Source organism: Denticeps clupeoides, chromosome 5 (genome assembly GCF_900700375.1).
Source record: "Denticeps clupeoides chromosome 5, fDenClu1.1, whole genome shotgun sequence".
Classification (NCBI taxonomy): Eukaryota; Metazoa; Chordata; class Actinopteri; order Clupeiformes; family Denticipitidae; genus Denticeps; species Denticeps clupeoides.
This window is the reverse complement of record NC_041711.1, coordinates 12,545,693-12,573,144: the sequence shown is the minus strand read 5'-3', so window position 1 is coordinate 12,573,144 and position 27,452 is coordinate 12,545,693. Positions and strand designations below refer to the sequence as shown.

The window sequence follows — 27,452 nt, the reverse complement described above, 5'->3', positions numbered from 1 at the left end:
CTCACCCCCAGATAATTCAATCTGTCCAAATCTCAAATAATCTTCCCCCGATTTCTCAGGCCATTTTAACCTTATCGCTCCAGCAGCTCCCGCCGGGGACGCGTCTCGTTCCACCTTGTTAAGGGGGGGGGGGGCGAGAGAGTTGGCCACCAGAATGGAGAATGACAGATAGCTCTCGGAGGAGCACTTTGGAGGAGACTTTGTTCGCCATCCTCGTAGGCCACATGTGAACGGGGGGCCAGACGGACTGAGGGAGAAAAGGAGGGAGGACCGCGGGAACGTCCCAAAATCCAACCAGGCCCCCGTCGGTCGGGCGGTTTCTTGCGGTTTTTTGGGTCCGCGTCAGCCGCGCCCCGGCCGTCCGCGTCGAGAGGTCGCGGGAGGTGAAAAAAAAAAAGAGCTGGTGGTTGTTTGTTCCCCCTCTTTCCCTCTCTGTCTGGCTCCCTCCTCCTTTTCTGCTCTCACTTCTAATCTGTCCTCTTGATTGTTCTAAGCTGCTTTCAGCCGGCCCCCGGGAAAGGAGGGGTGGAGCCTGTTTTAATTAAGATTTAAAGGAAGCTTCCCTCCAGATCGCAGATTGAGTACTTTTATGACACAGATTCCCCAGGACGGACTAACCGAGTGGAGGTGGGGGGGGGGAAAAACACGTCGGCGAACCAGTAAATGAGAAAATAAAACGGGTGGCATCCAGCACGCACACACACTCACACACACACACACACACGCAACACAGCGCTCGCAGGCACCATGGCGGATAAGCCGAATTGGAGGTTTTTTTTTTCCTCTCTCTCCCTGTCTCTCCGTTCCCCTCTCTGTAATCAAGAAGCACGATCTATAGCGATCGATCGGCACTTCCTGTGATCCGTACCGTATCCTGCCGTGGCCATGCTGGATCAGGCGAGCGAGGGTTATGTCCGCGCAGGCACGTCTAATGATCGATGATCACACCTGATGGCTTAAACGTCTCTGATGCTCCACCCGTTTACCGAGCGAGAAACACGGCGCCTCGGACGCAGGGCGGCCTGTAAATAAAGTTTTTTTTTGTTTGTTTTTTATCCAAGACGCACAGGCAGCCTGGCATGTGGACAGACAGCGGGTCCACTTCTCGTGCCACCGCTGTGGACGCCCTGGACGTCCTTGTTAGACACATAATTAAAAGGCTTATCGCTCTGAGACACGCTGAGATCCTCCAGCAGGAGCCTGGACACCACCGCCAAGCGTCCATCCATTACACCGCCGCCGCAGACAGTCGGGGGTAAACACTGTGCGTGTGTTGGACCGCAGCCTTTCTTCTGTCCACGCCCTCCCTCCTGCGGAAGAATGCGGCACAATGAAGTGTTTAAAGTTCGTCAAATGTCCAAGCAGGCAAGGTGTTAAGGAGCGGAGAAGAACGCGGGGTCGAGGGCCCAGCCCTAAGCTTTCAGGCACCATATGTCCACGGACCCGGAGTCAATGGACCCACCCAACTGTAGGGACAAAGGCCCTTTCACAGCCAAGCAGGACCGGGCGAATCATCGATTCCACGGCGCCTCGCGGTTAAGAACGCAGCACCAGTTGGCGGGGGGGGGGGGGGATAAATCAGTAAATCGAAAGGAGGAGAGTGAGGGAGGAACGGGGACGGAGAGACATGAGCTTATAAAGCGCCGCAGAATGTATGTCGGCGGCCCGCTGAAGTTTAGGCCCGGAGGTTGTGCCCAGGGGAGGCCGAGGTTTATAGGGCGACGTTGCATTTTTAATAGACGGCAATAAACCTCCCCGGTCCCAACGTGGCACCGGGTGGAGGAGAGGAGAGGGGTCTCCCACCCCCCACCTTCCCTCACAACAGCGATTAATATCTGGGGGGGAAAAAGGTCAAACTTGACTAGAAACGCCGCAGCACATCGTTTCATACATCACGCGGGCCAGGGGCGGATCATCAAGCGTCGGTCATGCCGCAGTGTCCCACGCCGCACATTACCCACAATTGATGGCATGTCCTAGTTAAAGGTGTTGGAGGAGGGAAGTGAGCACCACAGAGGAAAGATCAGGGCTGATGTGTGTGTGTGTGTGTGTGTGTGTGTTCTGCTGCCACCCTTCTTATATTGTCCAGAGCCAACTAACATCAGCTATCTAGAAGAACGTCCATCCTCCTGCCCTCATCCCACGTTTTCATTGTTTAATAATTCATTGATTAATTAGTTCCCCCATTAATCATTCATTCATTAATCAAAGCCAGATTTTTGTAAAGGAAGCGGCGCAATTCCGTGAAAAAAGGATGGAAAAAAAACCCTGACTTCACATTCTGGTCTAATTACGCTCCTCTGCTAATCAACGCGGAAGAAATGGAGTTTCAGGAAATGAGATTTTTTTCCCCACTTTTCCTCTACACAAAGTAAAATGTATTGAGGTCGGCAGGTAACGATCCTTTCTTTTTATTCAACTTTTGATTCCATTTCTTTTCTTTTTTTTTTGTGCATTCAGGGCATCTCAGTCGTCAGTAATTTACTTCTTTAAGAAGAGCGCGTGACGTCGGAGGGTTAAACGCCCCGCCCCCACCCTCCCTCGCTCCTCCACGCTCGGAAAGTGCGGATGTTGTGGCGGCCAGGCTAACCGCCGCCATCGATTAATCAACGGAGGTTTGAAGGGGTCGGACAGGTCCTCGATCGCACCGCGGCCCGGCCCGCCCCGCCCGTTGTTTTCTTTAGACCGGGGATTCTCCTGCAGGGGCCAATTTGTTTAATCGGCTCGGCCTTTTAGCCCGTCAGCTGGCGGCCGAGTGTCTCGTGGCCGAATACGAGACACGCCGCTCGTCTCACCGCCGCAACATCGGCGGGGACAAAGCGTATTAAACTGGAGCCAAGACGGATGCGGCACGTCGAGAGGGAGATGAGGGGATGGAAGCCTTTCCTTTCGGCACCAGAACAACGAGCTCCGATGGCCACGTCGCCACGCTAATGAGATGCGCACGTTTACAGCATTACCGCCCTCATTAAAAAATACTAATAATCAGGAGGAGGAGAGAAAGGGAGTATTAATTATGAAATGCACTACTTCCTACCGCAACGGAGCCGGCGGGGCCTCCGCCGGGCTCAATTAGGAAGCGCAGGCCGCAAATCCCCCGACTAAATTAATTGACACCCCAGGGCACCGCGCCTGCGATCCCGGCGGCGCGCTCTGAAGCCGGAGAATTCTTTTGTTTTGGTTTCCTTTCGCCTCCGAGGGGAGGAGGCCGCTGGATGCTGGATGAGAGATACAGGGGTGAAAAAAAACGGTACGGTTTTGCCTTTATGGGTTTTAATTCGCTGGCGTAATTATTTATTTGTTCATTGGCTCGCCCTCTCGTTCCAAGCGGGCTCGCAGAAGGTGTCCGTCGGCGGCGGGACCCTTCGCGCCGCAGCACAGCCCTGCTAACCGTAATGATTTAGACGGGCAGTAAATTTACCGCGAATGTCAGCGCGGAGCGGGAGGCAGGGGACAGGAATGGTGGGAGAAGCGTGCGGCGAGGGGCGTAAAGATGGAGACGGGTGCGGAATGCCAGGCAGCGCACCTCCAACTTGTTCCGGAGGGGGAACAGGGGAGAAAGTGACAAGTGCGGCTCAATCAACCGGTTGTCAAGCCGGTCGACTGATGTGTACGCCGGAGCCGAGTCGCGCCGAGAGCAGGTGGGGTGTCTGTGTTCCTGACAGGGAGAGGGGAACTGGAGTGGAGGACTGGAAATGGGAGCACCGGTGTAATGACACCCTTAAAAAAAAAAAAGGGTTGAGACATGCGCCCCAAAGAAAGAGCTGTGTGACAGCCGTAGCTAACAACTCACACACACACACACACACATACACACACACACTGTCCTCTGCCCGTCCCCCATTGCTCTCTTCTCTGTGGCGGCAGGTGCAAAAAAAAAAAAAAGGAAAGAATAAAAACAAGAAAGTTGGACGTGTGGCGTTAGAGTGACAACCGCCCCCCTTCGCTTCCACATAGAAAATTAGAGGGAAAAACAGCGGAGAGTGACAGGACACAAGACGGCCTGATTACAGCATTCCGGAATCAGACGGACCCCACTTTACCCAACATCCTCCTCTCCAGGTCGCTTTTCTTCTCCGTTTCCTTCCCTTTAACCGCTGCGTGATGACAAGCCGGCTCGAACCCCTGCAATTTTCTCGCCGGGTATGGAGAGGGAGCGTTGGAGCATGGGAGATGGAGGGAAGGAGGAGAGGGAGCGTTCAAGTATGGGAGATGGAGAGAAGGAGGAGAGGGAGCGTTGGAGCATGAGAGATGGAGGGAATGAGGAGAGGGAGCGTTCAAGTATGGGAGATGGAGGGAATGAGGAGAGGGAGCGTTGGAGCATGGGAGATGGAGGAGAGGGAGCGTTCGAGTATGGGAGATGGAGGGAAGGAGGAGAGGGAGCGTCAGAGCATGGGAGATGGAGGGAAGGAGTAGAGGGAGCGTCAGAGCATGGGAGATGGAGGGAAGGAGTAGAGGGGTGTTGGAGTATGGAGATGGAGGGAAGGAGGAGAGGGAGTGTTGGAGTATGGGAGATGGAGGGAAGGAGGAGAGGGAGTGTTGGAGTATGGGAGATGGAGGGAAGGAGGAGAGGGAGTGTTGGAGTATGGGAGATGGAGGGAAGGAGGAGAGGGAGCGTCGGAACATTGGAGATGGAGGGAAGGAGGAGAGGGAGCGTCAGAGCATGGGAGATGGAGGGAAGGAGTAGAGGGGGTGTCGGAGTATGGGAGATGGAGGGAAGGAGGAGAGGGAGCGTTGGAACATGGGAGATGGAGGGAAGGAGGAGAGGGAGTGTTGGAGTATGGGAGATGGAGGGAAGTAGGAGAGGGAGCGTTCAATTATGGGAGATGGAGGGAATGAGGAGAGGGAGCGTTGGAGCATGGGAGATGGAGGGAAGGAGGAGAGGGAACGTTCGAGTATGGGAGATGGAGGGAAGGAGGAGAGGGAGCGTTGGAGCATGAGAGATGGAGGGAAGTAGGAGAGGGAGCGTTCAAGTATGGGAGATGGAGGGAATGAGGAGAGGGAGCGTTGGAGCATGGAAGATGGAGGGAAGGAGGAGAGGGAGCGTTGGAGCATGAGAGATGGAGGGAAGTAGGAGAGGGAGCGTTCGAGCATGGGAGATGGAGGGAAGTAGGAGAGGGAGCGTTCGAGCATGGGAGATGGAGGGAAGGAGGAGAGGGAGAGTTGGAGCATGGGAGATGGAGGGAAGGAGGAGAGGGAGCGTTCGAGTATGGGAGATGGAGGGAAGGAGGAGAGGGAGCGTTGGAGCATGAGAGATGGAGGGAAGGAGGAGAGGGAACGTTCGAGTATGGGAGATGGAGGGAAGGAGGAGAGGGAGCGTTGGAGCATGAGAGATGGAGGGAAGTAGGAGAGGGAGCATTCGAGCATGGGAGATGGAGGGAAGGAGGAGAGGGAGAGTTGGAGCATGGGAGATGGAGGGAAGGAGGAGAGGGAGCGTCGGAGCATTGGAGATGGAGGGAAGGAGGAGAGGGAGCATTGGAGTATGGGAGATGGAGGGAAGGAGGAAGATAACACCTTATATAACGGCACGTGACGGTGGCTGCTGCCAGCCATGGATTTTGGGATTGCGCTCCGCTGTCCGAACGGGGGGGACAGGCGGCGCAAGTCGTGCGGAGTGACGGATGCGGGGACGAAGGGAGGCGTGCTGGGGGGTAAGAAGGGCGGATGAGATTGTGCGCCGCATGAAAAGGGGGTCTCGCTCAGAGCCAAGATTCGCACAATGGAAGAAAGGCTGAGAAAGGGATTAAACCGCCGCAAAACAGCTCTTAAAAAACTGCCGGCAAATCGCGGCTGAAGGGTGGGAAGGGCGGCGCGAGCGGAGAAAAGTTTGGCCGGTGAGGGTGGAGCTAACCAGACGGCAGGTAATGAAAACCGTCTGGGGGCCTTGTCCAGGCGGTTGGTGGTCTTCGGTAACAAGATTTGCGAGCGAGCTCTTCGATCTGCGTGGCCGCCACCGGTAACAGAGGCTCTTCCTAACCGGCGGCGTTTGTAGGTCGTGAGCACGCCGCAATCCCCCAATTCTCCCTCTTTCTCTCTCTCTCTCTCTCTCTCTCACACACACACACACACACACACACACACACACACTCCGGCACACAATGGGAGCAGAAGACAAAAGCACCCCGGCGCAAAACAAAAGGATAATAATTCCACCCCGCGAAACCGCGCTTACATTCGGCTCTCCCGATTTAGCGGCCTTATCTAAACTCGGCACAATGGACGCCATTTAGGGAGCAGGGCTGTTTATTACCAGGACGGCGCGTGCCCCCTTTCTTTTTTTGCCAATTTTCTCCTCCTTTTTATGCGTTACGTTTTTTTTTTTCCCCTTTTTAACCAGTTTTTTCCCAATTACGAGCCAAAAGTAGCCGGAGGAGCTCCGGGCGCAACGCGGCGGCGTCCATCGCGTTGCTATTTTTTGACGCCGCTGAATTATTACTGCACAAAGTGGACGGCCCCGCCTAAGTCGAGAGCACTCGTGCTCGGGGACCCTGCAAGATCGGGCCGGCGGTGCTCTGAAGAGGTCCCAGGAGAGGGTGCCTCTTAAAATAGGGGGTGGGGGGGGGGGTACGCCGCGCTTTCGGCGCCTGCGCGAGCCGCAGCCCGGCCTTTTGTTTTCTCGCTCTCTTCGTGGGCATTGGGAGTTCTTCTGGAAATAAACGGAACTTTACGCGCACAGAGACCCCAGTCACCATCGGCCGTTTCCCCGCCACCCCTTCCCCCTTTCATGGTGTCCCGGGCTAAATGCAGGGCCCGGGGACAGGGGACCCTTTAATGTGCCGCGCCGCGCCGACTCGCCAATGCGAAGTAGCAGATAACTGGGCTCCCCGGGCCTGGCGGCGCAGCTGGCCTATTTACGCGGCGACTCCCCACCCTGCAACCCCTCCCCGTGACCCCCCGTCCAGTGGCGCACACACAGAGTGACATCCAGCTCCGTGAAATGATATTCCGTTTGGAAAAATCCGGATTAAAGTGTATCAGGCCAAGTGTGTTTTGACCTTGTTGCTAAGGGAAAAAATACACACACACACACACACACACACACACACAGTAAGGATGGAGCCAAGCGGAGAGGAGAGGCAGTTGTGGGTTATTTTTCCCGCTTCTGGGGAGAGAGAGTCGGCTCATTTGTGTGGAGAGGCGGCAGCAGCCTAACGCACGCCGCGCACACACCGGAAGAAAGAAGACGTTTTAAAGCGAAGCGGCTGACAGAGCGGTGCAGACAGGCACTCCGTATCACCGCACGTCTCTTTAGCCCTCGGTGTCAATCCGCCGAGACGGAGCGAGAGCCGGGGTTCCTGTCTCCCCCCCCTCCCCGCCTCCTTCAGAGGTACGAGTCTCGGAAAGCCGTCGGGAAGAGGAAGGGGGTACGGCACATGTCAGTAAAACCCCGACACTTCCCCCCTAACCCCCACCCCCCATCAGAAACACGGCTCGTGCAATTACGCCGCTAACACACCGTCAAAGAATTGGTTAATTCGGCGAGCGGGAATTAGGGGAATCTGAAGTGAGTCGTTAGCCCGGCGAGACGTTTCGCGGAGCACCCCGACGTGGAATTTGGAGAGTGCGGCCCGCGACGGAAGCCTGCATGTCTGCGTGTGTAAGCGAGCCGTGCCGGGTAATCATGTGGAAAAGGCTGTTGTGCATGTCGAGTGTGTGCGCGCATCGCTTTGTTTAAACGTGTGTGTGTGTGTGTGTGTGTGTGGGGCACAGTCAAAGATAGAAGCAGACAAAGGCGCAGTCTGTTCGCTCTATGAAATATGGCACGTCGTAAACACGCAGATACTCAGCCAAGGATCTTAATTGCAATCAATGTTTACACTGCACCTGACATAAAAGCGGAGAGGTTCTGAACCCGCTGTACGACAACGGCGTACGATTTAGCTCAACACCCCATAAAACACACGCGCGCGCAGTAAAAAAACGGGGCCCGTAAAACCGGTTTTGCAAAAGTCCAAACGTTTTTTTTGGGGTTTTTTTTCCCCAGGTCTCCCTAGTACCGTTAAATTGGGCTCTTATGCCGCACACACCCTCACACACACACACACACACAGAGGAAAAGATGCAGGTAGTATGTGGAGTCATACATAATTGAAAAAGCACCGTTTTTCTCACCCCGCTTTTTTTTTTTTTTTTTTTTGCCCGTCGCACCTTCTGAGAAAACGGGGCAGGTTCGAGCCGACCTCACAGCTGCTTTAACCAACGGCGCATCGCGCTCCGGATAAAAACAGGGAGGAGTAGGGGAGGGCCGGAGTGGAGGGGCTCGCCACCCCTTGATGAAGTGGATAATTGAGTGCGCAACAAATGGTGACCCCCCCTCGTCTGCAAGATTAGTGTGGGAGAATGAAGAAGTGAGGGAGAGAAAGAGATCAGGGTCGGGGTGGGTGGGGGTTCGAATCCTCCCTTTGGCCTCCCGGAGGCTTGTGGATGGGGGGCCGGGATGGTGGGGGGGGAGCCGCTATTGAAAAGCTATTAAACTTGCATTTAGCAGGATTGATTGGAAATGAAGAGGCCTATTAAAAGCCGGGGACAAGGGGACAATGGCGCGTCTCTGGCCGCCGTATGGTTCCCTCCTTTCACCAGCTTTCTCTCCCTCGGGGGGGGGGGGGGGGGGGGGGGGGGGGGGGGGGGGCTCCTTTACTCAGTCTGTTTAAGCAGAATCAGTTTGGGCTGAGAGGCGGGGGCGGGAGCTTAACGTCGCCTGAATAGGACCCCCCGTCTTTATCCTCCGACAGTCACCCCTCCCTCCACCGACCGCCATTCTCCTATTTAACCACAAAGAAAGAAGGAGAGGAGGACACAGGAACAGAGAGGGAGTCTCTCCAACTTCGTTCCTCCAGCCTTAGTTCAATCTCGCCGAAAGGGATTAGTTTCCTCCGGACGGCTGCCATCTTTCGCAACAGGCGAACCAGCGCGGCTCCTCGGACGTTGAGCTAAGAACGTCGTGCAAGATTCTCAGCCTATAAATAGGAGAGGAGGAGAGGTCAGGCAAAGCGAAGCAGAGACGGCGAGGTGTCCCAGCCGAGGCCCGTCCTCCTCCAGCAGCAGGTGTTGACTTCCTGCAGGTCCTCTCCTCCGCCGACGGCTCCCGCGGGATTGTTTAACATCCCTTTCTGCAGAAGCGCGCCCCGCCCCCACCCTCGACAGACTTCCCCCTCTCGCGGCGATACCGCGTTTTTCATGTCGACACTTAGGCGGCCATATGGGCCCGGGATTGAGTTAAATAAGTCATGAGCAGCTGATGGCTGACTTCCTTGAGGTGGACGTTTTTTTTTTAAATACAAGTCATTGTTGCGCTCAGTGGGGACTCAAGCGAAGGACCACACGGACAGGGCCGCGAGCCCTCGAAGCGCCGCGCTTAACGCCACACTCGGCAAATACTGCAACCTTACACGCATGCTGCTGTTATTTAGGGCTAACCGAGTTAGCGGGTTGATTAGCAATGATTCATTTCCTCCTACATAAGAGATGAACATGATGTGACTACTATAGGTGTGGCGATCCACACAGGCACAGTCCTCCAATCTGCCATGTTTACTTGTAATTAACATGTAATTCAGCATTAGTAAAGTGAAGGTTCTCGGGAAGGAAATGACGCTGTGATATTCTTGCAGTGATATTGATTTATCGGTCCTGTGTCTACGCAGCAGGTGGCCGGGCGGCGTACTTCTCCCAGCAGCCCCAGGACCAAGTGGTCATTTCAGGCCAGTCGGTGACACTGCCCTGCGTCATCGTGGGGTACAGAGGAATGGTACAATGGACCAAAGACGGCCTTGCTCTGGGCGGGGAGCGGGACCTGCCTGGTAAGTCTGACCCTCGTTCGCCCGTAGGTATTCCATTCTGAGGGGCTTATTACGCAAATAGGCCTTCATATTTGCAGCTACTCATTCTGAAGGCCGTGGTGGGGAATCAATTGACTGTTGTCATGAACCCCCCCCCCACAATGGAGCGGAAGGTCCGCGGTCACTAGCTGTCCTATGAAAGGTCCTATGGGCACATGCATAAGGCCAAAAAAAAAAAGGGCCTGGAGTGTGCATGTGTGGAACAATATCTGCTTTTTCAGACCTTCCACTTCCCTCCAATGTAGAACCATCCCCATTTCCTTCTTCTTCTCCAACGTGCAACTCAAGTCATTACCGAGCCCCTGCTCCTTTTCATATTTCCTTGCTGCTGCTTTGCTTTGTTTCCGCTTCGCCTCCGGTCTTCTGACAGTATTTTATGCCTTGGCTCCATGCAGGCTGGACGCGCTACTCCTTAATGGGCAACCCGCTATCAGGCGAGCACAGCTTGCTGATCGATTCAGCGGAGCTGGCGGACGATGCCGTGTACGAGTGTCAAGCCACGCAGGCCGCGCTGCGCTCACACCGGGCCAAGCTCACCGTTTTAGGTAAGAGGGGAGGCGTCCTCACTACTGCAGGATAAGCTGTTTTGTTTTTGTGTGTGTGTGTGTGTGTGTGTGTGTGAGAGAGAGAGAAAAGGTGGGGTTGGAGCACCATAAATTCCACCAGCAGTGTTTAAAATAATTTTCGAAATGTCTCTGGTCATAAAACACTCCATTAATTTCCTGCACTCATAAGTCACTCCTTCATTATTTATTCTCAACTTTTAGCTGATTCCCACCCCAGGATTTTAGAAACACAGCAAATCTGCTTAGACGGAGCCAGCCGGGGTGGTGGGGGCTCAAAGCCTCCCTCAATCAACGCGGCGAAAGTCCAGGAAAATGTCACCGGTGCGCTCGCGATTGACTCGCGTGGAGCGCCGCAGAGAGGCGGCCTGCACAGTTTGCACATTTCCCAGGGACTCGCAGAATTTGTCAAGCGCATGGGTGGCTTTTACATTAACACGATGGGAGTGATCTACATGTGTGCCGGGCGGAGGGTCGGGGAGGCCAGCGCAGCTCTGATGCCACCTGGTGGCCAGTGGAGGGACAGCGGCGCTTCGCCATGTCATACATCAATAACAGGATCGGCTCAGGATCGGAATTAAGGTGAAATAAAAACTGTCGTGAGAAAGAGATCTTGTGAAAATTGTAGAAAAAAAAACTTTAGAACAGGCAGTGTTCTAATTTGTGGTCAATAGTTACATTTACAGCATTTACCAGGCGCCCTTGTGCAGAGCGACTTACAATCAGTAGTTACAGGGACAGTCCCCCCCTGGAGACACTCAGGGTTAAGCGTCTTGCTCTGGGACACAATGTGGTAGTAAGTGGGATTTGAACCTGGGTCTTCAGGTTCATAGGCAAGTGTGTTACCCACTATAGTTCAGACCCCTACACCGAACCTGGCGTGTGGGGGGGTGGCAGAAGACCGGCCCCTGGTAACAGCGCTGCCTTTTGGCGGAAGCGAAGCCTTTGCCTCGGCTGTTGTTTTCTTGGCGACGTTGTGTGTATGTTCTCCCGGCCGGGGGAGAGCGAATCAAGAACAGAGCACGGGGACCGGGGGGAGGGGGGGGGGGGGGGCTTGTGTGCGGGGGAAATCAATGCGGTCGGATGAGACCGAAGCAATCCGGCGGAGGCAAAGGAGTCAACGGTGCGAGTGCATTGAAGGGAACCCGCATGGAAATTAAAATCACCTCGCGCTCCAACTCCATTAGTGTTCGAGCAAGAGCGGCGGAAGGACCTCTGACAATTCCGATACAAACACAGAAATTGGTTGAACGGGGGGGTGGGGGGGTTGCTGTGTGGTCAGATGGACGCCTTCATCCGGAGAGGCACGCTCTGGTAGCTGGAGGCGCGAGACAAACCAAGCAAATAAATGAACAGCGACGCAATTCCAACGAAACGGCGGCGGCTACACAGGCCCTGTAAACAGAACAATAACGTCAAAAGCGGGAGTGTTAAACGGGGGGAAACGCCACAGACATATAAATATAGAAATCGTGCACAGTGCGGGTCTCATAATAAAAAGAAAAGGTCAGGATGTCAGCAGGAGAGGCGGCCAATCGCATCCGTAGAGGGTGCTTTGGGTTCTGGTGGCAGCTCGGCACATAATTAACTGATTAGTGGGACTGATTGGTTTGAGAGCCTTTTCACCTGAGCGCGAAGGCCGCGGTTCGAATACCCGACGAAGAGATGATTCTGGAAGCCGCTGAGATTGCCTGCCAGTGGGAGTCTCTGTGCTTGGCAGGAGCTGCAGGGACACGAATGCCTTCTGGTGTTAAAACTGGCTGTGAAAGGGAAAGTGACGTGATTGTCCAACACCGCAGCGCAACACATGGCAACATAACGAAATGTGTCCACCGCAGCGGCTCAACTTTTCAGGTCCACTTCCACATTGCCTCCCCTTCGGGGAATCAAACCCCGGTCTCCCGCGGGACAGGCAGGGACACTCACTACTATACTAACAAGGAGTTGTCAAACTGAAGCAGGCTGTCCTGTGTTTGCATTAAAACTGTGCTAATTCCAACCACTTGACCTAATTGGTCATGTAAAAACCATGTAGCTGTCCCTTCATTGGTAACTCTCCTTCTTAAAACCAGGTTTTTCAAATCCAAATGAGTCACTTATCAGCAAAAGAAGTCCAATATGCACACCGCCCTTTAACTTCGGACTTTTGTGTGTGATTTTAAATAAACAGCCTTGGTCCCTCGTCGCCATTTTAATTTAACTTTAATTCTTGTAACAATCCTTCCAGGATTTTAAGAATAATTTTTGAAGCGATTGGCTCAAATCCATATGCTGGTGTTGATACAAACCAATGTTGCCTCCTTCAGTTCCCCCTTTGGACCCCGTGGTAGAAGGCGGCCCTGTGGTGAGACTGAAGGCCCACACACCCACCAACCTGACCTGCAGAGCCTCGGGGGCGAAGCCAGCCGCCGAAATCACGTGGTACCGGGATGGAGAGATCCAGCACACGGCGGTTTACTCCAAGGTAAGAGTTGGGTCTGCGGATCGAAAGCTTCTTCACTTTCTGAAAAAGACCTGGAAACGGGAGAATTTCCAGATGCAGAGTGAAGGCAAAGGATGAAAGAGGAAAAAATGTAAAAAAAATCCCCCCATCGTAATGGGGCCTGTAACCCTGCTCCAATTAACGTGCCTCCGCTGCACATCACCACTTACAGAGGTAATTGGCCTTCACCTTACATCAGTTTGGAGGAGTATGGGGGTGGTGGCTATTTTTTCCCCTCTCGCAGACATTTACGTAACTACGGTTTGGTGCGGGAGCGGCTATAGGATCTATAGCGATATAAAACACTTTCACGGGCGAAAAATCCCATTGTGAGGGCACGCAGGAAATGAAGCTGCGAAAGCCTGGGACGTCCCTTCAGAACTGATGACGGGGCGATGCGAGGGGGTGGCTTATCAGGAGAGGTACCGAGGCGCCAGCTCCGATATCAAATGAGCTGCAGGAATTTTTTTTGCCGGCGACTGTCCACTCTCCAATAATGTTGTGCGGCAGGGAGGCAAAATCAAAGCCTGACGAAAGTTCCAAGTCATAATTGTTGTTTGCTTCAAGACGTAACAGTTTAAAAGGGTGTCGCCATCAAAAACCACGCCCACAGTGGAACCCTCAGGTCTGGAGCTCAGGAACTTTCGGAGGAACTGTCCAGGGTTCTGCATCTGGGAGCTGTGCTCTTCATAAGCATATTCATGTTTTGCTTTGCCACCATAGGAATTATGCAAATGACACAATGTCTTTTTAAACCCCTCCAGTTATTGTGGTCTTTATTATTATTATTTCATTTTTTTTTTTAACCACCCAGTTCAGCTTTGCAGCATGGCTCATGCCCAGTTCAACTACATTTCATCATTATACAATTTCGTATGAAGACAAGACAATCTCTTAGAATGGAATGATTCGGATACATCATTAGTGCACTTTTGCTGACTTTTGTCATATGGTTCTGTTCAGAATTCAAACTGTGCTCCTTCCATCTCTGGTTCCATCGTACTTCTTCCGCTCAGAAAAGTTCTTGAGTTGCTAAAAAAAAAGTTCCTGTGGTCCTCGTGCTTATCTGCTAAGACAGTTCTGCAAGTTGCATTAGGAGGCGCATATTCCTGTCCCACCATGGCCGCTTCACACAGCCTGTCTCTCTCTCTCTCTCTCTCTCTCTCTGTGAATTTCTTATTTCATTCGGTGTCCCTTATTCAGCAACTCCTCTTCATATGACAAGCACTCGTCTCTTTTCTCTGTCCCCGGCCTGCTCTTAGCCTCCCCACCTCCGCTGCACACGGCGTCAAAAAATAAAATGAAAATCATCATAATAATCCAGAAAGAAAGAAATAAAAGCGAGCTGCTCCCCCCCCCCCCCCCCCTGCCCTGCTCTCGAGTGCTCCGGCACTCCGGCATAACTGGAGCATGTCGAAGCTCAGACAGGCATAAGCGTTTGATACAGTAGCATTTCTGCAGCGCCGGAGAGGCGGGGGGGGGGGGGGGGGGGGGGGGTGGGGGGGGGGTGGGGGGGGGGGGGGGATCGAGAGCGAGAAGGGCGGGGGGCCGTGCGGTGGGGACACAGCGATGCGGCGGCACAACGCGTCACATTCGCCATGCTCTCTGGCCACGCTAAGCAGCACTAAAGTCCACGTTTAAAAGGCCAAGAGACGGCGGCGGTGGGTGAAACGAGGGATCGGCTGAGGGGTGGCGCAGAGGTGAAAACAAACATGGAGGCAATAGGCATTCGGAAAGTGGAACAAATCCCGAGACAAGACAAAAAAAACGGGCCAAGGGGGTGAGACTCGGGACGACGGAAGCAGGAGGGGAAATGAGAGGGAACTGAATGTTCCGGGCTGGGGGTGAAGGGAGTGCCCTGGTACTACAGCACTTGTCAGTATATATATATATATATGTGTGTGTGTGTGTGTGTGTGTGGGCGTTACCAGCCATTCCTCCTGAGTGTACAGCTCCCTCACTTAGGTAATATTGATCCCCGGGCGCAATAAATAGATTTAAAAGATGATGACAAACAAGTTGCTCTGACAGAGAGCGCTCCCAGAAATGTGGTTACAGCAAAATAGAGGCGGTCGTGCCGTAAAATATAGGATTCACCCGTCACACTAACTGAGTGGGCCTCCTGAATTATTGATATTATTCCCCCCCCGCCGAATCTTAAACGCGGGCTCTTTATTTCCGTCGCAGGCCCTCATGGAGGACGGGAAAAGGGAGGCGGCGGTTAGCACGCTGCCCATCACGCCGGAGGATAAGGACTCCGGCCGCACCTACACCTGCCGCGTGCTGAACCCCGCGGCGCCCGCCGGCCGCCAGACGTCCGTCACCATCAACGTCCAGCGTAAGTGCGCCGTCCCGTTCCAAGCAGCAGTGCATCACCGCCGAGGCGGCTGACTCAGAGCTTCGGCCCCCGAGCTGGCTGACCCGCGGCTGTTCTCTCCACAGACCCCGCCCTCGGTCACGCTGTCCGTGCAGCCACAGACCGTCATGGAAGGAGCCAAGGTTCTGTTCATCTGCTCAGCTTCAGCCAACCCGGAAATCACCGGATACAGGTACCCAGAATTACTCAATAACAAATATGTGGTTTACGTTCTCCGGGTTCTCCGGTTTCCTCCTGCCATGCGAATGGAGTGTTTCCCTGATGTAGGTTGCAAAAGAAAAGTAAAAAATATGTTTCTAAAAAATCAGGTGGTCGAAAGGGGGTGTCCCCATCTCAGAGGCCAACGGGGACAGCCTGGAGGTGACTGTGGACCATTCCTACTTCACTGACCCCGTCTCCTGCGAAGTGTCCAACTCAGTGGGCAGCACCAATGTCAGCACCCTAGTGGACGTGCAATGTGAGTGTAAAAGCGTTTCCATTGGCCAGTCACAAAATGGCAATGCTTTTGTGTACCCTTACCGACCCGCGTTCCTCTGGCCGTTCCAGTTGGCCCAAGGCTGCTGTCGGAGCCCAAACCCATGACGGTGGACACTGGCATGGACGCTGCGTTCACCTGTGCCTGGACCGGGAACCCGCCACTTACGCTGGCCTGGACCAAGCAGGGCTCCAGTGTGGTAAGCTGATCTAGATGTTGCGTCATGCAGACTTTGGGAGTCTCTGCACAGTGCAGCCGTAGCAGCTGCTCCTTTGTGTGACAGTAACTTGTCTGATGTGTCTTGCAAACTTGGCATTTCCTGCCTGGAGTTGGGATTATCCCACTAGACAGTGCGGCTCTGCAGCGCACCATCACTCGGCAATCTCCCAGAAGCCCCCTCTCATGGCATCTAATTGGATTTCTCAAAGGCTCCGGAATATCGTGCTGAATAAATCCGCACTAACAACACACACACACACACACACAAACACACTCTCTTTCCGAGACTAGTGTGTCCGCTCTGCACGCTAGTCTGATCTTGACCGAGCTCGCCCCACCGCCACAAGACACAGATTAATTGGGTAATTCACTGAGTGTCACAGGAAATAAATAAAAAATAAATGGGGATCAAACTAAATGGATTAATCACAGCTAGATGGAAACTAGGGGACCGGCGTGCTAATGTGTCATCAAGCGGTGGTGCCAGAGAGGCTGGAACAGGCTGGTATCGTTCATGCGCCGCAACGTTCCGCGTCCCCAGGCGGCAGCACATCAGAGAGGCGGCGTCACGCCAATGTCACCCATCTTAAGGACGGTCACAGATTTTCTTGAGCCGGAGTCCTTATGACTGGATGTTGTTCTTGTTCTTTTCACCCTTAATGGTCTTACGAGGTCATAATTGCACGACCTACATGCTATGAGCCTATACATCATTATAGCATTATCTAAGGCTGTCAAAATGCGTCAGTCGCTTATATTCATTTTGTTTACTTGTTATGTGTGCTCTGACCTATGACCTGGATGTGAAATTTCACCTAGCCACAGGACCATGTGAGATGCAGTTCACGTGGCTGCACGGCTCATGTGAATCAATGCCGAGATGGAAAATATAAACTTGGCCAAACTTTCTGCATATAAAAAAATGACAAGACCATGTTCGTGACGAAGCCTCTTTCACAAATATATTAATTTTTTTTAAATTGTGATTTATTTATTGCAAGATGTGTGATTAATCGGTATCCATTTTTAAATGAGGGATAAGGATATAATTAGAGAAGCTTACTAGAACAGGCTTTAAGGTTTTAACATATTTGAGACACTCGCATGTGAACCATAAGACCACAAAGTCACAGGTTCAAATCCCACTAACTCCCATTGTGTCCCTGAGCAAGACACTGGTGGACAGTTACAGCTTGGGGCAGTGGTGGCCTAGTGGGTAAGGAAAGGGACCCATTGTCAGAAGGTTGTCTTTCATGGCTGCCCACTGCTCACCAAGGGTGATGGTTAAAAGCAGAGGACACATTTTGTTGTGTCACCGTGTGCTGTGTTTCACAATGACAATCACTTCACTTTCCCTTCATTAGAATATATATCTGACTGCCAGCATCAATTGTGTCCAGGTTCTCAGCAATAGCAACACTCTGCAGCTAAAGGCTGTCACGCAGGAGGACGCCGGGACGTACACCTGCAAGGCCATCGTCCCCAGGATCGGGGTGGCCGAAAGAGACGTGACGCTCACTGTGAATGGTTCGTTGCCGTTTATCTTCACTTTTCCTGATTAGTTAGACTGACAAGTTATTTTAAGAAAACGGACTACATGATGGCACGTTGACAGGTTTCGCTGTTTTAATTGCACCTCGTCCTAATTAATTTTCTCATCTCCCGTTTCCGCCACGCTCACCGCAGGTCCACCCATCATTACCGCAGATGCCACACAGCATGCTGTGAAGCACTCCAAGGGCAAGCTGGAGTGCCTGGTGGGCAGCAGCCCACCACCAGACAAGATTGTAAGTGAGCGTTTTCCTCACCGTATGTGAGTGTGTGTGTGTGTGTGTGTGTGTGTGTTCATTGGTAGTCTAGGCTCCCTGGCACAGCATCCTTATTAGGGTGCATTCTCTCAGTACTTTGGCTTATGGCACCTACCTCCTGCCCACCCCCCTCCCGCCATTCCAAGGCCAGTCCCAACCTGCGGTCAGGCAGCTTGCAATTACTGGCTGAAGCCAATGGCCTGTTGACCCCAGCTAACCATCTTAAAGGGGCACCAGTGGATAATTACGGTCCGAAGTGGAGCCGGAGAGAGGAACGGGGAATTAGAAAAGGAAAATGGTGCAGGTCCACCACTAAAAAGGGACGTGGGAGGCAGGTTTTAACACCCAGAGAGAGAAAGAGAGATGAGTGTCACCCTCTGGGGGAAGAGTGACCTGCCCGCATGGTTCGAGGCTGACGTTTAGAACAGCGAGGGCGGCCTAATTCAAATTCGGATAGCCCGGGCCTTTCATCTGATTTTCAATATGCACTCGCTAGCTCCAGGCGCGCGGGTCCCATGTTACTTGATTAAGCCTCTCGGATGGACGAGAAAAATGTCAGCATGGCGGCGTGGTTGAATTACAGGGGAACGGAGGTGATGTGACTCTCATTCGCTTCTCCTGTAGGTGTGGACGTTCGGGGACGTCAGCCTCGGGTCCGGCGCGTCTGGCCGTTTCTCGGTGCAGGCGGTGACCAGCGACCGCGGGGTGCTGTCCACGCTCGTCCTGTCCGAGACCCTGCCCCAGGACTTCGAGCTCCGCTACAACTGCACAGCGTGGAACCGCTTCGGCTCCGGCACCGCTCTCGTGACCCTGAAGGAGCAAGGTAATTCACGCCCCCAGAAATCTAACGCAAAAATTTCGAGGCGCACACACCCCGGAAAGGCCCTGGTCGTGCGCTTATCTTAATTATACATCGCCAATCAATATCATTTAATCAGCAGATGGTGCACTTAATGAATGCATTTGCCCCATACCACAGATATAGATTTCGAGCCTAAATCAATTAAAGGAGAGCGTCTGGCATGCGAGAAGCTTTCAGATCTGCCTTAAATAAGGGGCAGAGTGCGCGGCTGCCGTCGTCAGCGATTGCGAGAAGGGAGACACCAAAAACGAGGTCCTCGCCAGCAATCTGCATCTAGCACAGCGGAGGCGCGGTCTCCGGAGAGGGCCCAGGCGGCGCGATCTCCTCGAATCTCTAATTAGATTACTGTCAGTTGCCTCGTCGCGCGTCAGGCCTTCTCACCCTCCCTCCAGAGAGATTAGAGACGACGGGGACGGCTGGAAGCCCCCCCGATTACCGCAGATGAATTTCTGTGCGCGCCACGATACGATCTTGGTGACTTCGGCTTTGTTTATTTCGGAGCGAGTGTGACGGACACTGAAGGCAATCCTCCTTCTGAATGAATTCTGGATTCTGGTTTCTTCGTCAAGCTTCTGGGTTGAGTAGCAGAGCTGGTTATTATCCTTTAATGAGTTTAAAATGCGAGGGGCCCATAACGATGGCTCTCACGCACGCCACTTCGTTACCCTGGATGATTTAAACCCGCCGCCCACCAATATGTCACATGCGCAAACATCATTAAAGGCTGCACCTTGCACCGCTATTAAAATAATGGCCATATTGTTTGGCCGTTAGCACATCCTTTCTCAACACTGGTATTTAGAGGGAAATGAGGTCACTGCGTAAAGAAATGTCATCAGGTGTTTGAGTCAGAAACCATACCAACAGTAAATGTGACGGTGTCGGTTGGCACCATGTCCTATATTGGTCAGCAGCATGGAGGGAATGGTAGCCGACCCACAAACTCAAATCAAATCCCACTACCAACCATTGTGTCCCTGAGCAAGAACACTTAACCCTCAGATGCTCCCGGGGAACGAGATAAATGAAGGGAACGTAATCTCATTTAGAACAATATGTCTGCTACATCATACCAAGGGATTGTGGTCTTAAGGGAGTTGAAATAAATGAAACCGAACCAGATGATAGGTCAGAATCACACTAACCTGGTATGTCTGGGTATGAACAACAGACAAATCCACAGCTCATCAGCTTCTTTAATTAAGGTAATTAGTAATCAGTCTGAATGCATTCAGGTTCAGAAATCCATACTGGGAGGGCACTGAACACCTGATCATTTTCCCGTACATTCCCTTCTCTTCATCAGAAGCCCTCCCCTTGCTGGTCATCATCGGAGCTTCGGTCGGCGGCGGTTGTGTCTTCATCATCTGCGTCGTCACCCTGGTCTCTATCTGCTGCCGGCACACTGCTAAAGGTAAGGTCAAAGGTGACAAGCTGCCACCTCATGCTCTGAACTTAGCTTCTTAGACCCTGTCTCCTTTATTAAATGTGTTAAAAGTTTCTCAGAGTTATTTGCATAATAGTGTAACCCCCCCCCCCCCAACATGGATTTCATCATGAAGTCATTTTCTGTAGCAGGAAATCTAATTAGCAGCGTTGATTACATAAAAAACTTTTTTTTTAATTTCTTAAACCAGATTTGCTATAATGATCAAATACATTTTGCTCCAGTTTTATCACAGACCCTCCTGTTGTGGAAAGGGCCGGAAATCCTTACCCACCTTTCACGGCACTAAAGTTCACTCCATTAATCTATTTCTCCCCGCCATTCTTCTCCTGCGCAGGCAAAAAGGGCACACGTCTCTCCAAAAGCGACATCCGAGTCCAGATTGTGCACAGTGACCATAACGCGGCACGAGGCAACGATGACGAGGAGGACGTGAAAGAGCCGATGGTGAGCTCATTTTCCTTTCCACTCATGCCCAGCACAAAGCTGCAAAGGTGAAGGGAACGGCTGGAGAAGCAGAAGCCCGTTGTTCTGCTGAATTATTCCTGAACCGTGCCCTTTGTTCTGACGCTCTGCTCTTCACATTGCTTGTGGGTAATTCTGGAGTCGCTCCCTTTCTCCCAGGCTCCGAACAGCAGCGAGTCTCCGGGGACGTCTCGTACCGAGCACAGCGATCTGCTGGAGGAGGAAGAGGATGAGAGATCAGATATCAAGGTAATCCACATTCAACTTCAGCAGAGAACCATGGCAGACGAGGATCTGAAACACACAGTGTACATGAAGCCTAAATCGAAGGGAAGAAAAGTGAAAGGAGCACAACCGAAATAAATCAGTAGAGAAGCTAATCTGTGGGAATTTTGCAGACGCTTGAACTCTTAGAACAAAGGAATTCTGCAAGTCAATTCAAAGCTATTCTATGATGAAACATTAAAATGGCAAATGGTGTCCATCTGTCCAGTACAGTTACATTCACATTACAAGCCCAATTGTCCAAATCTTATCGTGTTTCCATATTTTGATGGTGTGTCTAAGTGCAACAACAACATCATGTTCATAATATTAAAAAAAGAATAATTTCCGTGCTGAAAGCCTGTCCGCTAGTTATATAAATAAAGAGAACATAAGAAAACAAGAAAGTTATCTGTATCTTGAAGAAGAGAAACTAACTACCCCTTTTGTTGCTTAGTAATTATTTCTGTCACACCGAACCTGATCTTTAATGATGTTTTTAAAGTTTAAAATGGGAGGAGCAACTTCGTTAAGCTGGGTGGTCTACACTCGTGTACAATCCCTGTGTTTGGTGCCAGTTTCAAAATAGGGCACTTTTTGCAGTGTTTTGTACAAAAAAAAAATGTATACAAAGGCAAAGCTGGTCAAACTATAAAACCTTAGACTAAACTTTGTAACCCTTTGACCCCTTTAGGACCCCACCAATGGCTACTACAACGTAAGAGCGCACGAGGACCGCCACGTCCGCAGCAGTGGCTTCTCCGAGTATGTGCCCAACTCGCGGCCTGTCTACACGCCATCACAGCTGCCATCCCCCAGCCCCCTGTACGGTCAGCACACCATGCAGCCCCGCGTCTACGACTTCTCCCACCGCTACGCCACCACCACGGGTACGCGCACCGCCTACGAGCAGCAGCAGCAGCAGCAGCAACAGCAGCAGCAACAGCCGCAGCAGCAGACGGCGCCCAGCGTTTACCCCAGCGACCCCCTCTACAACAGCACCGCCTACCTTCCCGCCACCTACAGCCGCGCCTTCACCAGCTACGTAAAACCCGTGGCCTCCTACGAGAAGGTGGACTCCTACGACCAGTCAGACCAGGCCAGCAAGGTCTCTAGCTCGTCCCGGTTCTCCTACGCTTCCTCCCAGGTGTCCTCGCAGCAGTCCGACTACGGCCGGCCATCGCAGCAGCAGCAGCAGCAGCAGCAGCAGCAGCGCATGCAAACTCACGTATAATGGTGCCACATCGGCCAGCCGGCGAAAACAAAGAACTAGAGGATTTTTTTTTTTTTTTTGTTTTGTATCTGACCCTCTCCGCTCGGGATTGGGTGACAGCAGATTACGGTTTCGGTCATCTGAATGTCGCTCGTTTTTTTGTACTTGCCGGGTCCGCGTCTACGTGGGAACGATTGAGGTCTCCCAGCTCTGCACCATTTAAGCCCTCTGTTTTTAATACCTACAGCTCCTGGAGTGCTTTAGACATCCATGGCCGATCAAGGACGGATGCTGAGATTATCGCCAGTGACGCTCAGCGGAAGTCAAAGCAGTGAAAACCGACAAAAAGTAGAAGATGAACATAAGTGTTTTGTTGTGTTTTGGCATGCGTACGGAAAATCCAAGCACATTTGTATTCTATAGCCATCACAGACTGGATTAAGCCAGCAAAACAAAACCATCTGCACAACTGGAAAGAGAATATTGTTCCCGGGCCTTTGGAGAGCCCCCTTCTTGTTGCATGATTTGGACTTTCGCTTTGGAATGAAGGCTTTTTTTTTTTTTTTTTACTGTTGCCTGCTGGGACAAGTGCAGGCTGAAGTAAAAACAACGGCGTTGGCGAATTGCAGACATGAAAAGGACAGCCCAAAGAAAGCAGACCGCGGTTAGACCGACCATCCCACCGGGGTTCTGCTGTCCCCCGGCTCAGTGTGAAGCCTGAGGTGCAGTTAACGGTTCTTTTATGTTTGTATTATTATTGTTATTAATTTTTTTTGTTTTTTTTATTAAACTTGAGTAGCTATGCCGCTAAGACAATAGAAGCGTTGAGCTGTTCCTGACCGGATTGCGCAGCTTTCTTACGAAACAATCAAGTGCAGTAGCTTTGATGAGTTTACAAAAACACAGAACTAGCCCCGTGACACTGAATAATGTGCCGCTTCACTCTGTTCCTCCCCTCCCAGCGTACAAGGCCTAGCTGAGCACGGAGAACGTCCGCGGGTTCTAACATTCCCTAACGTATTTATGTAAATATAGCAGAATGGGCGCCTCCAAAATGGGTCTGACCTTCTTTGTGAGCATGTGTGATCAGCATTCTGAACGTGGGGAGAGGCAGAAGAAGGACAGAGGAGTTCTGCACTAAGTATAGCTGACTGTACTTGGGGAGAAATTAAAAAAAATAATAATTAAAAAAAAAAAAAAGGTGGGAGACTAACCCCGTTCCTTATGTCTGTTGCATGTAGATGACGTGTCTAAGTGAAACTTTTGAGCATTTCTATTCATGTCCATGACGTGTGTGAGAGATTGCTTTGCTGCACCCCAACCTCATTGTTGTATTCCAGACCGGAATTTCTGGAGCCCTCTACTGCCGTTTTTTTTTTTTTTTTTTTTTTTTATTGGAAGTTAAGTGTTGACTCGATTTGAGAGAGCAAACAAAACGAACATCACAAAGTGAATTATGTGTTAAAGATGACCGTTGCTTGTCTTTATTTTTATATTTTATATATAAGCCTTAATGTACAGCGTGTAAGCTGCTCTACTGTAAATTATCTTTATATTATATATACATAAAAACTTATATTGATTTGACCTGTCCATGAGATTTCTCCCTTACATCATCCATCAGTCACTGAGAGTGGAGAGAAATTTTATTTCTTCTTTTTCTTTTTCTTGAGGACACAACTAATTGCCATTAAAAAAAAAAATGTATTAAGAATTTTATTTGCTAAAATGAGCTGTTGTTGCTTGTAACTTTGTACACATATTTATATTTAAATAAAGCCCATTTCAAATAATGCCTGTCCTGAATTGAGTGAGAGCAAGAGCCACCAGGGATCGGTGATGACACACAAAGCATAGTTGATGAATACATAAATTAGCTGCAGCACCGTTGTTGATTCGCCCTATTCCCACGGCGACGGGCACGTTTTTAATAAAGACGGATGAGATCCCAGCATCCCTGCTGTCTGCGCAACGCGTCTGTCCGGGTAATGGAATGCTGCAGTGACCGTCGCTGCCTGTACTGCTGTCATGGTGGATCACGCTGGGATTTCAGCGTTTCCACAGGCTGCAGGACCACATGTGTAACATACCCACCTCTGAAAATATCACTATTTTAAAATGCTCTAAATATGATGCCGGTATTCAGTTGCCAACTGATGCCAACTTAAGAGCTCTGTTGCTAGATCTAGTGACTTTTCAAACTATTTTCATCCAAAAAAGTGCATAGCGACAAATCGAGTGACATTCAATATTATTCAAAAGATTTTTTTTTCCTCTTTGCATTTGAACAGATGCAGTCAATCTCTGCGAACTCATATTTATTACATAGGTTCATTTTGAACCATGGGCATCTAGGCTACAAATGGGCCTGCATTTTTCTGTTTGGAGTGTCAAGGAAATGTCAGCAACGCTAAACCCCCATCGCCTCATAAAGATGCAGCTGGAGGAGTTAAAAAAAAAAAAAAAAAAAAACTCCACTGCCATAATTCAGAATTTATGCCTCATCAGTGTTAGGAATGGTTTGAGTTTCCTGTGTCCAAAATGTGGTTCCTACCTGTAGATGAGAGAAATAAATATCACTTTATTGCCGTTTCTCCACTGCCTCAGACTGTAATAAGGAAAGAAGAAAGCTCAAGGCAGAAAATTGTTCTGATTCAATCTTGAGACAGAGGATCGGACGTGCTTGTGGCACAGAAGGTCAGTGTAGCTCGAGCTGAACTGGCCGTATTGCTAGAATTCATAAAAATGTCTTAAGACAGTAATCCACACTGGATGAATGGTGCCCTCGGTCCTGAGTTTTATTTGTTTAAAAAAAAAAAAAAAATACAGACAGTAAAACATGACAAATTCAATTCTGAAAAACTCGCCCTGAATGTTTTATACACACATACATATTTTACAGTAGAGCATGTAAAACCTTCATCAACAGAAACTGGTTTCCCTTAAGATTCAAGATACGTCCCAGACACCAGTAATAAGAATTTTACAGTATGGGGTTTCCCCTAAACCCTACAGAGGGCAAGAACAGGACAAAGCGTAACAGCTCCCGCTTCCAATCTTCGTGATCATTTTAGTGATGTTATTGCCATTCAACATGATGTATATGTAACATATTATTCACCGCATTTCACTTCTCATATGGAAAATGGAAGTCTGAACCCTGAAAAGCAGTCTGCTCAGTTAGGGACAACAGCCATACAAATCAGCGACATGCAGAATAGTTCAAAAAGTAAAAAGCTCTTTGCTGTTTGTGGCAGCCAAATAGAGACGTTGGGAAGTCTATGCCCTTGAACTTAATGTAGACATTAACCGATCTCCAGCTTCCAGCCTCTCAGTAGCCTAATGGTCTCAACACCGGCAAATATTTCAATGCCAGCATCAATGGCGAGTGAATCAAAGCACCAAAGAAGCTTTATTATGGAGGAGAGAGATCGGACGCGCTTTGATGGGGCGACTTCCTGCCGAGTTGCTCAGGCAACCAACTGAAACCAAGTGATTGAGACTTTTAACATGTCTGCGCCTGGTTGACCTTAACAGCCCCGAGCTTTAATCGGAGGAGTGGAGTCTCCCGCTTTTTCCTGATACTCCACTGTAGGACTCCTTTGAAAAGTGAGACCAGAGGCCTTGCCAACGTGAGGAAAAAGCGGCAAAGACGTGGGTGGCTGACTGACTTCCTTAAATGCCTCGTCCTCTCGTGGGTCTGTTGATGTGAGAAGGCTAATGTGCGAGAACTTGACCCGCTCCCCCTGCTAAATTCCAATTTTACAATGCACTGTCATTTCGACCAATGAACATTTTGCCCTCGCACCAGCAGAGATCTCAAAAGAAGCAAGTTGCAGGCTACAGCAAACAACTTCCCCAACTAAAAACTTGTGGTCTGCACACGTTTAAATAGAAGATGGTACCGATAGAATAATATCGCTAATGATTTAGAGTAGCCTTAAATGAAGTTCTGCAGACTTATAGAAAATATTAGTACACTCTCCCTCAGGCCTGTCGGTCCGAAAAAGTTCATAACTAAAGGTCAGGCTGAGTGGGCTGTTGCTGGTTATCAATGCAGAAAGAGTATTTTGTGCTTGTGATTAAAAAAACTAAATAAAAAATTGAAATAAAAAATCTATGCACTACGACAACACCACCTCTGACCTCAAAGCTTTCCAAAAAAAAACAAAAAACAAACACTTTTAAGCAAGAAAGTGCACTTAGGACCTGATTTCACACATTTTATCCTTTTAGCCGAATATTATTATTATGCGTTGCTGGATTAATTACTATTTAATTTTGAAGGTCAATTGCCTTTCAGAACCTAACATTTCCCAAAGTGCCTCTTCTCACTACAACAGAAGTTCTAATAGCTTTTTAGTGCCGTAGAGAACCTGTCCACATCTCACATTAACATTTACCTGATGGCTGCTTGAACCACGGGGAGTTTAGAAAAACCTAATGTGTTCGCAACAATGCCCTTGTATCAGTTTAAAAAAAGGCTGTTCATAATGGCAGTCCTACCCAGCGAAATGGGTCGTTCCATTTAAAAAATATGGCCCTCAAAAGGAGGACCGGTTCAGGGTTAAGCCCAGTCCGCGGCGCTACACCTCCGTATTTTCCCGTATCCATTCGCGCAGCTTGGTGACGCGGGTGTAGACGCCGGGCTTGTTGCGTCGGGCGCAGCCCTCTCCCCAGCTCACGATGCCCGACTGAAACCACTTGCCACCTTCGGACTGGCACGACAAAGGGCCACCTGAATCCCCCTGTGGAAGACGGAGAGATTGAAGGGGGGTGAGAGATTTCCTCTTAATTTCTTTTCACTTGTTTTATGTGAAACGGTTCTGTGCACACAGTTCCAGGCCTAATTGCTCTTGTTAAACTTATCAGTCATTCGTCTAAAAGAGCATTATGAAGCATTCAATTTACACCAAATGTACATGAATGGGTGGGAGAGATGATATTATGAAGCATATTATATTATGAATTTAACATAGCTGTTTAACTGCTATGACCAATTTGCATTAATTAAACAGATTAAAATAAACTACTTACTTCATATACACAATACATGTATTTCTAGGCTTAAATGAACTTGTTTTGTGTAGTTTTGGTTGAACAATCACCACCCTGACACTACACAACACAGACCCTACCGTAACATTTACGGCATTTACCAGACGACTCCAATTCAGTAGTTACAGGGACAGTCCCCTGGAGACACTCAGGGTTAAGTGTCTTGCTTAATGGTAGTGAGAAAGGTTTGAGCCTTCTGGTTCATAGGCTAGTGTGTTACCCACTAGGCTACTACCAACACACACATGACGGCATATGCTTAATGCTACAGTATATGTTACCAGTGAGTGCTACAGAGCTGTTTGTTCTGCTTTCTCCCAGCCTTCACCTTAAGCATGTCTGTCTGCATCATTTGTACACATGAGCAACATGAAGCTCCA

General features: G+C 50.5%; 2 protein-coding genes across 2 annotated transcripts in view; one reads left to right on the top strand and one right to left on the bottom strand.

Annotated features, from left to right (window-relative positions):
• Nucleotides 1-23,807, top strand: part of kirrel3l (kirre like nephrin family adhesion molecule 3, like) — a 32,435-nt gene extending 8,628 nt beyond the window's left edge. Inside the window, exons 2-15 of the mRNA XM_028981359.1 lie at nt 9,645-9,800; nt 10,235-10,384; nt 12,709-12,866; nt 15,072-15,233; nt 15,327-15,433; nt 15,570-15,718; nt 15,808-15,935; nt 17,356-17,482; nt 17,642-17,742; nt 18,388-18,586; nt 19,932-20,039; nt 20,410-20,519; nt 20,697-20,786; nt 21,496-23,807. Coding sequence (XP_028837192.1) covers nt 9,645-9,800; nt 10,235-10,384; nt 12,709-12,866; nt 15,072-15,233; nt 15,327-15,433; nt 15,570-15,718; nt 15,808-15,935; nt 17,356-17,482; nt 17,642-17,742; nt 18,388-18,586; nt 19,932-20,039; nt 20,410-20,519; nt 20,697-20,786; nt 21,496-22,035 — 2,285 coding nt within the window. The 3' untranslated portion in view covers nt 22,036-23,807. The remainder of the gene's footprint in view (nt 1-9,644; nt 9,801-10,234; nt 10,385-12,708; nt 12,867-15,071; nt 15,234-15,326; nt 15,434-15,569; nt 15,719-15,807; nt 15,936-17,355; nt 17,483-17,641; nt 17,743-18,387; nt 18,587-19,931; nt 20,040-20,409; nt 20,520-20,696; nt 20,787-21,495) is intronic.
• A 982-nt stretch (nt 23,808-24,789) lies between these two features.
• The window catches only part of st14 (ST14 transmembrane serine protease matriptase), a 30,985-nt gene continuing 28,322 nt past the window's right edge, over nt 24,790-27,452 (bottom strand). Inside the window, exon 19 of the mRNA XM_028980897.1 lies at nt 24,790-26,762. Coding sequence (XP_028836730.1) covers nt 26,601-26,762 — 162 coding nt within the window. The 3' untranslated portion in view covers nt 24,790-26,600. The remainder of the gene's footprint in view (nt 26,763-27,452) is intronic.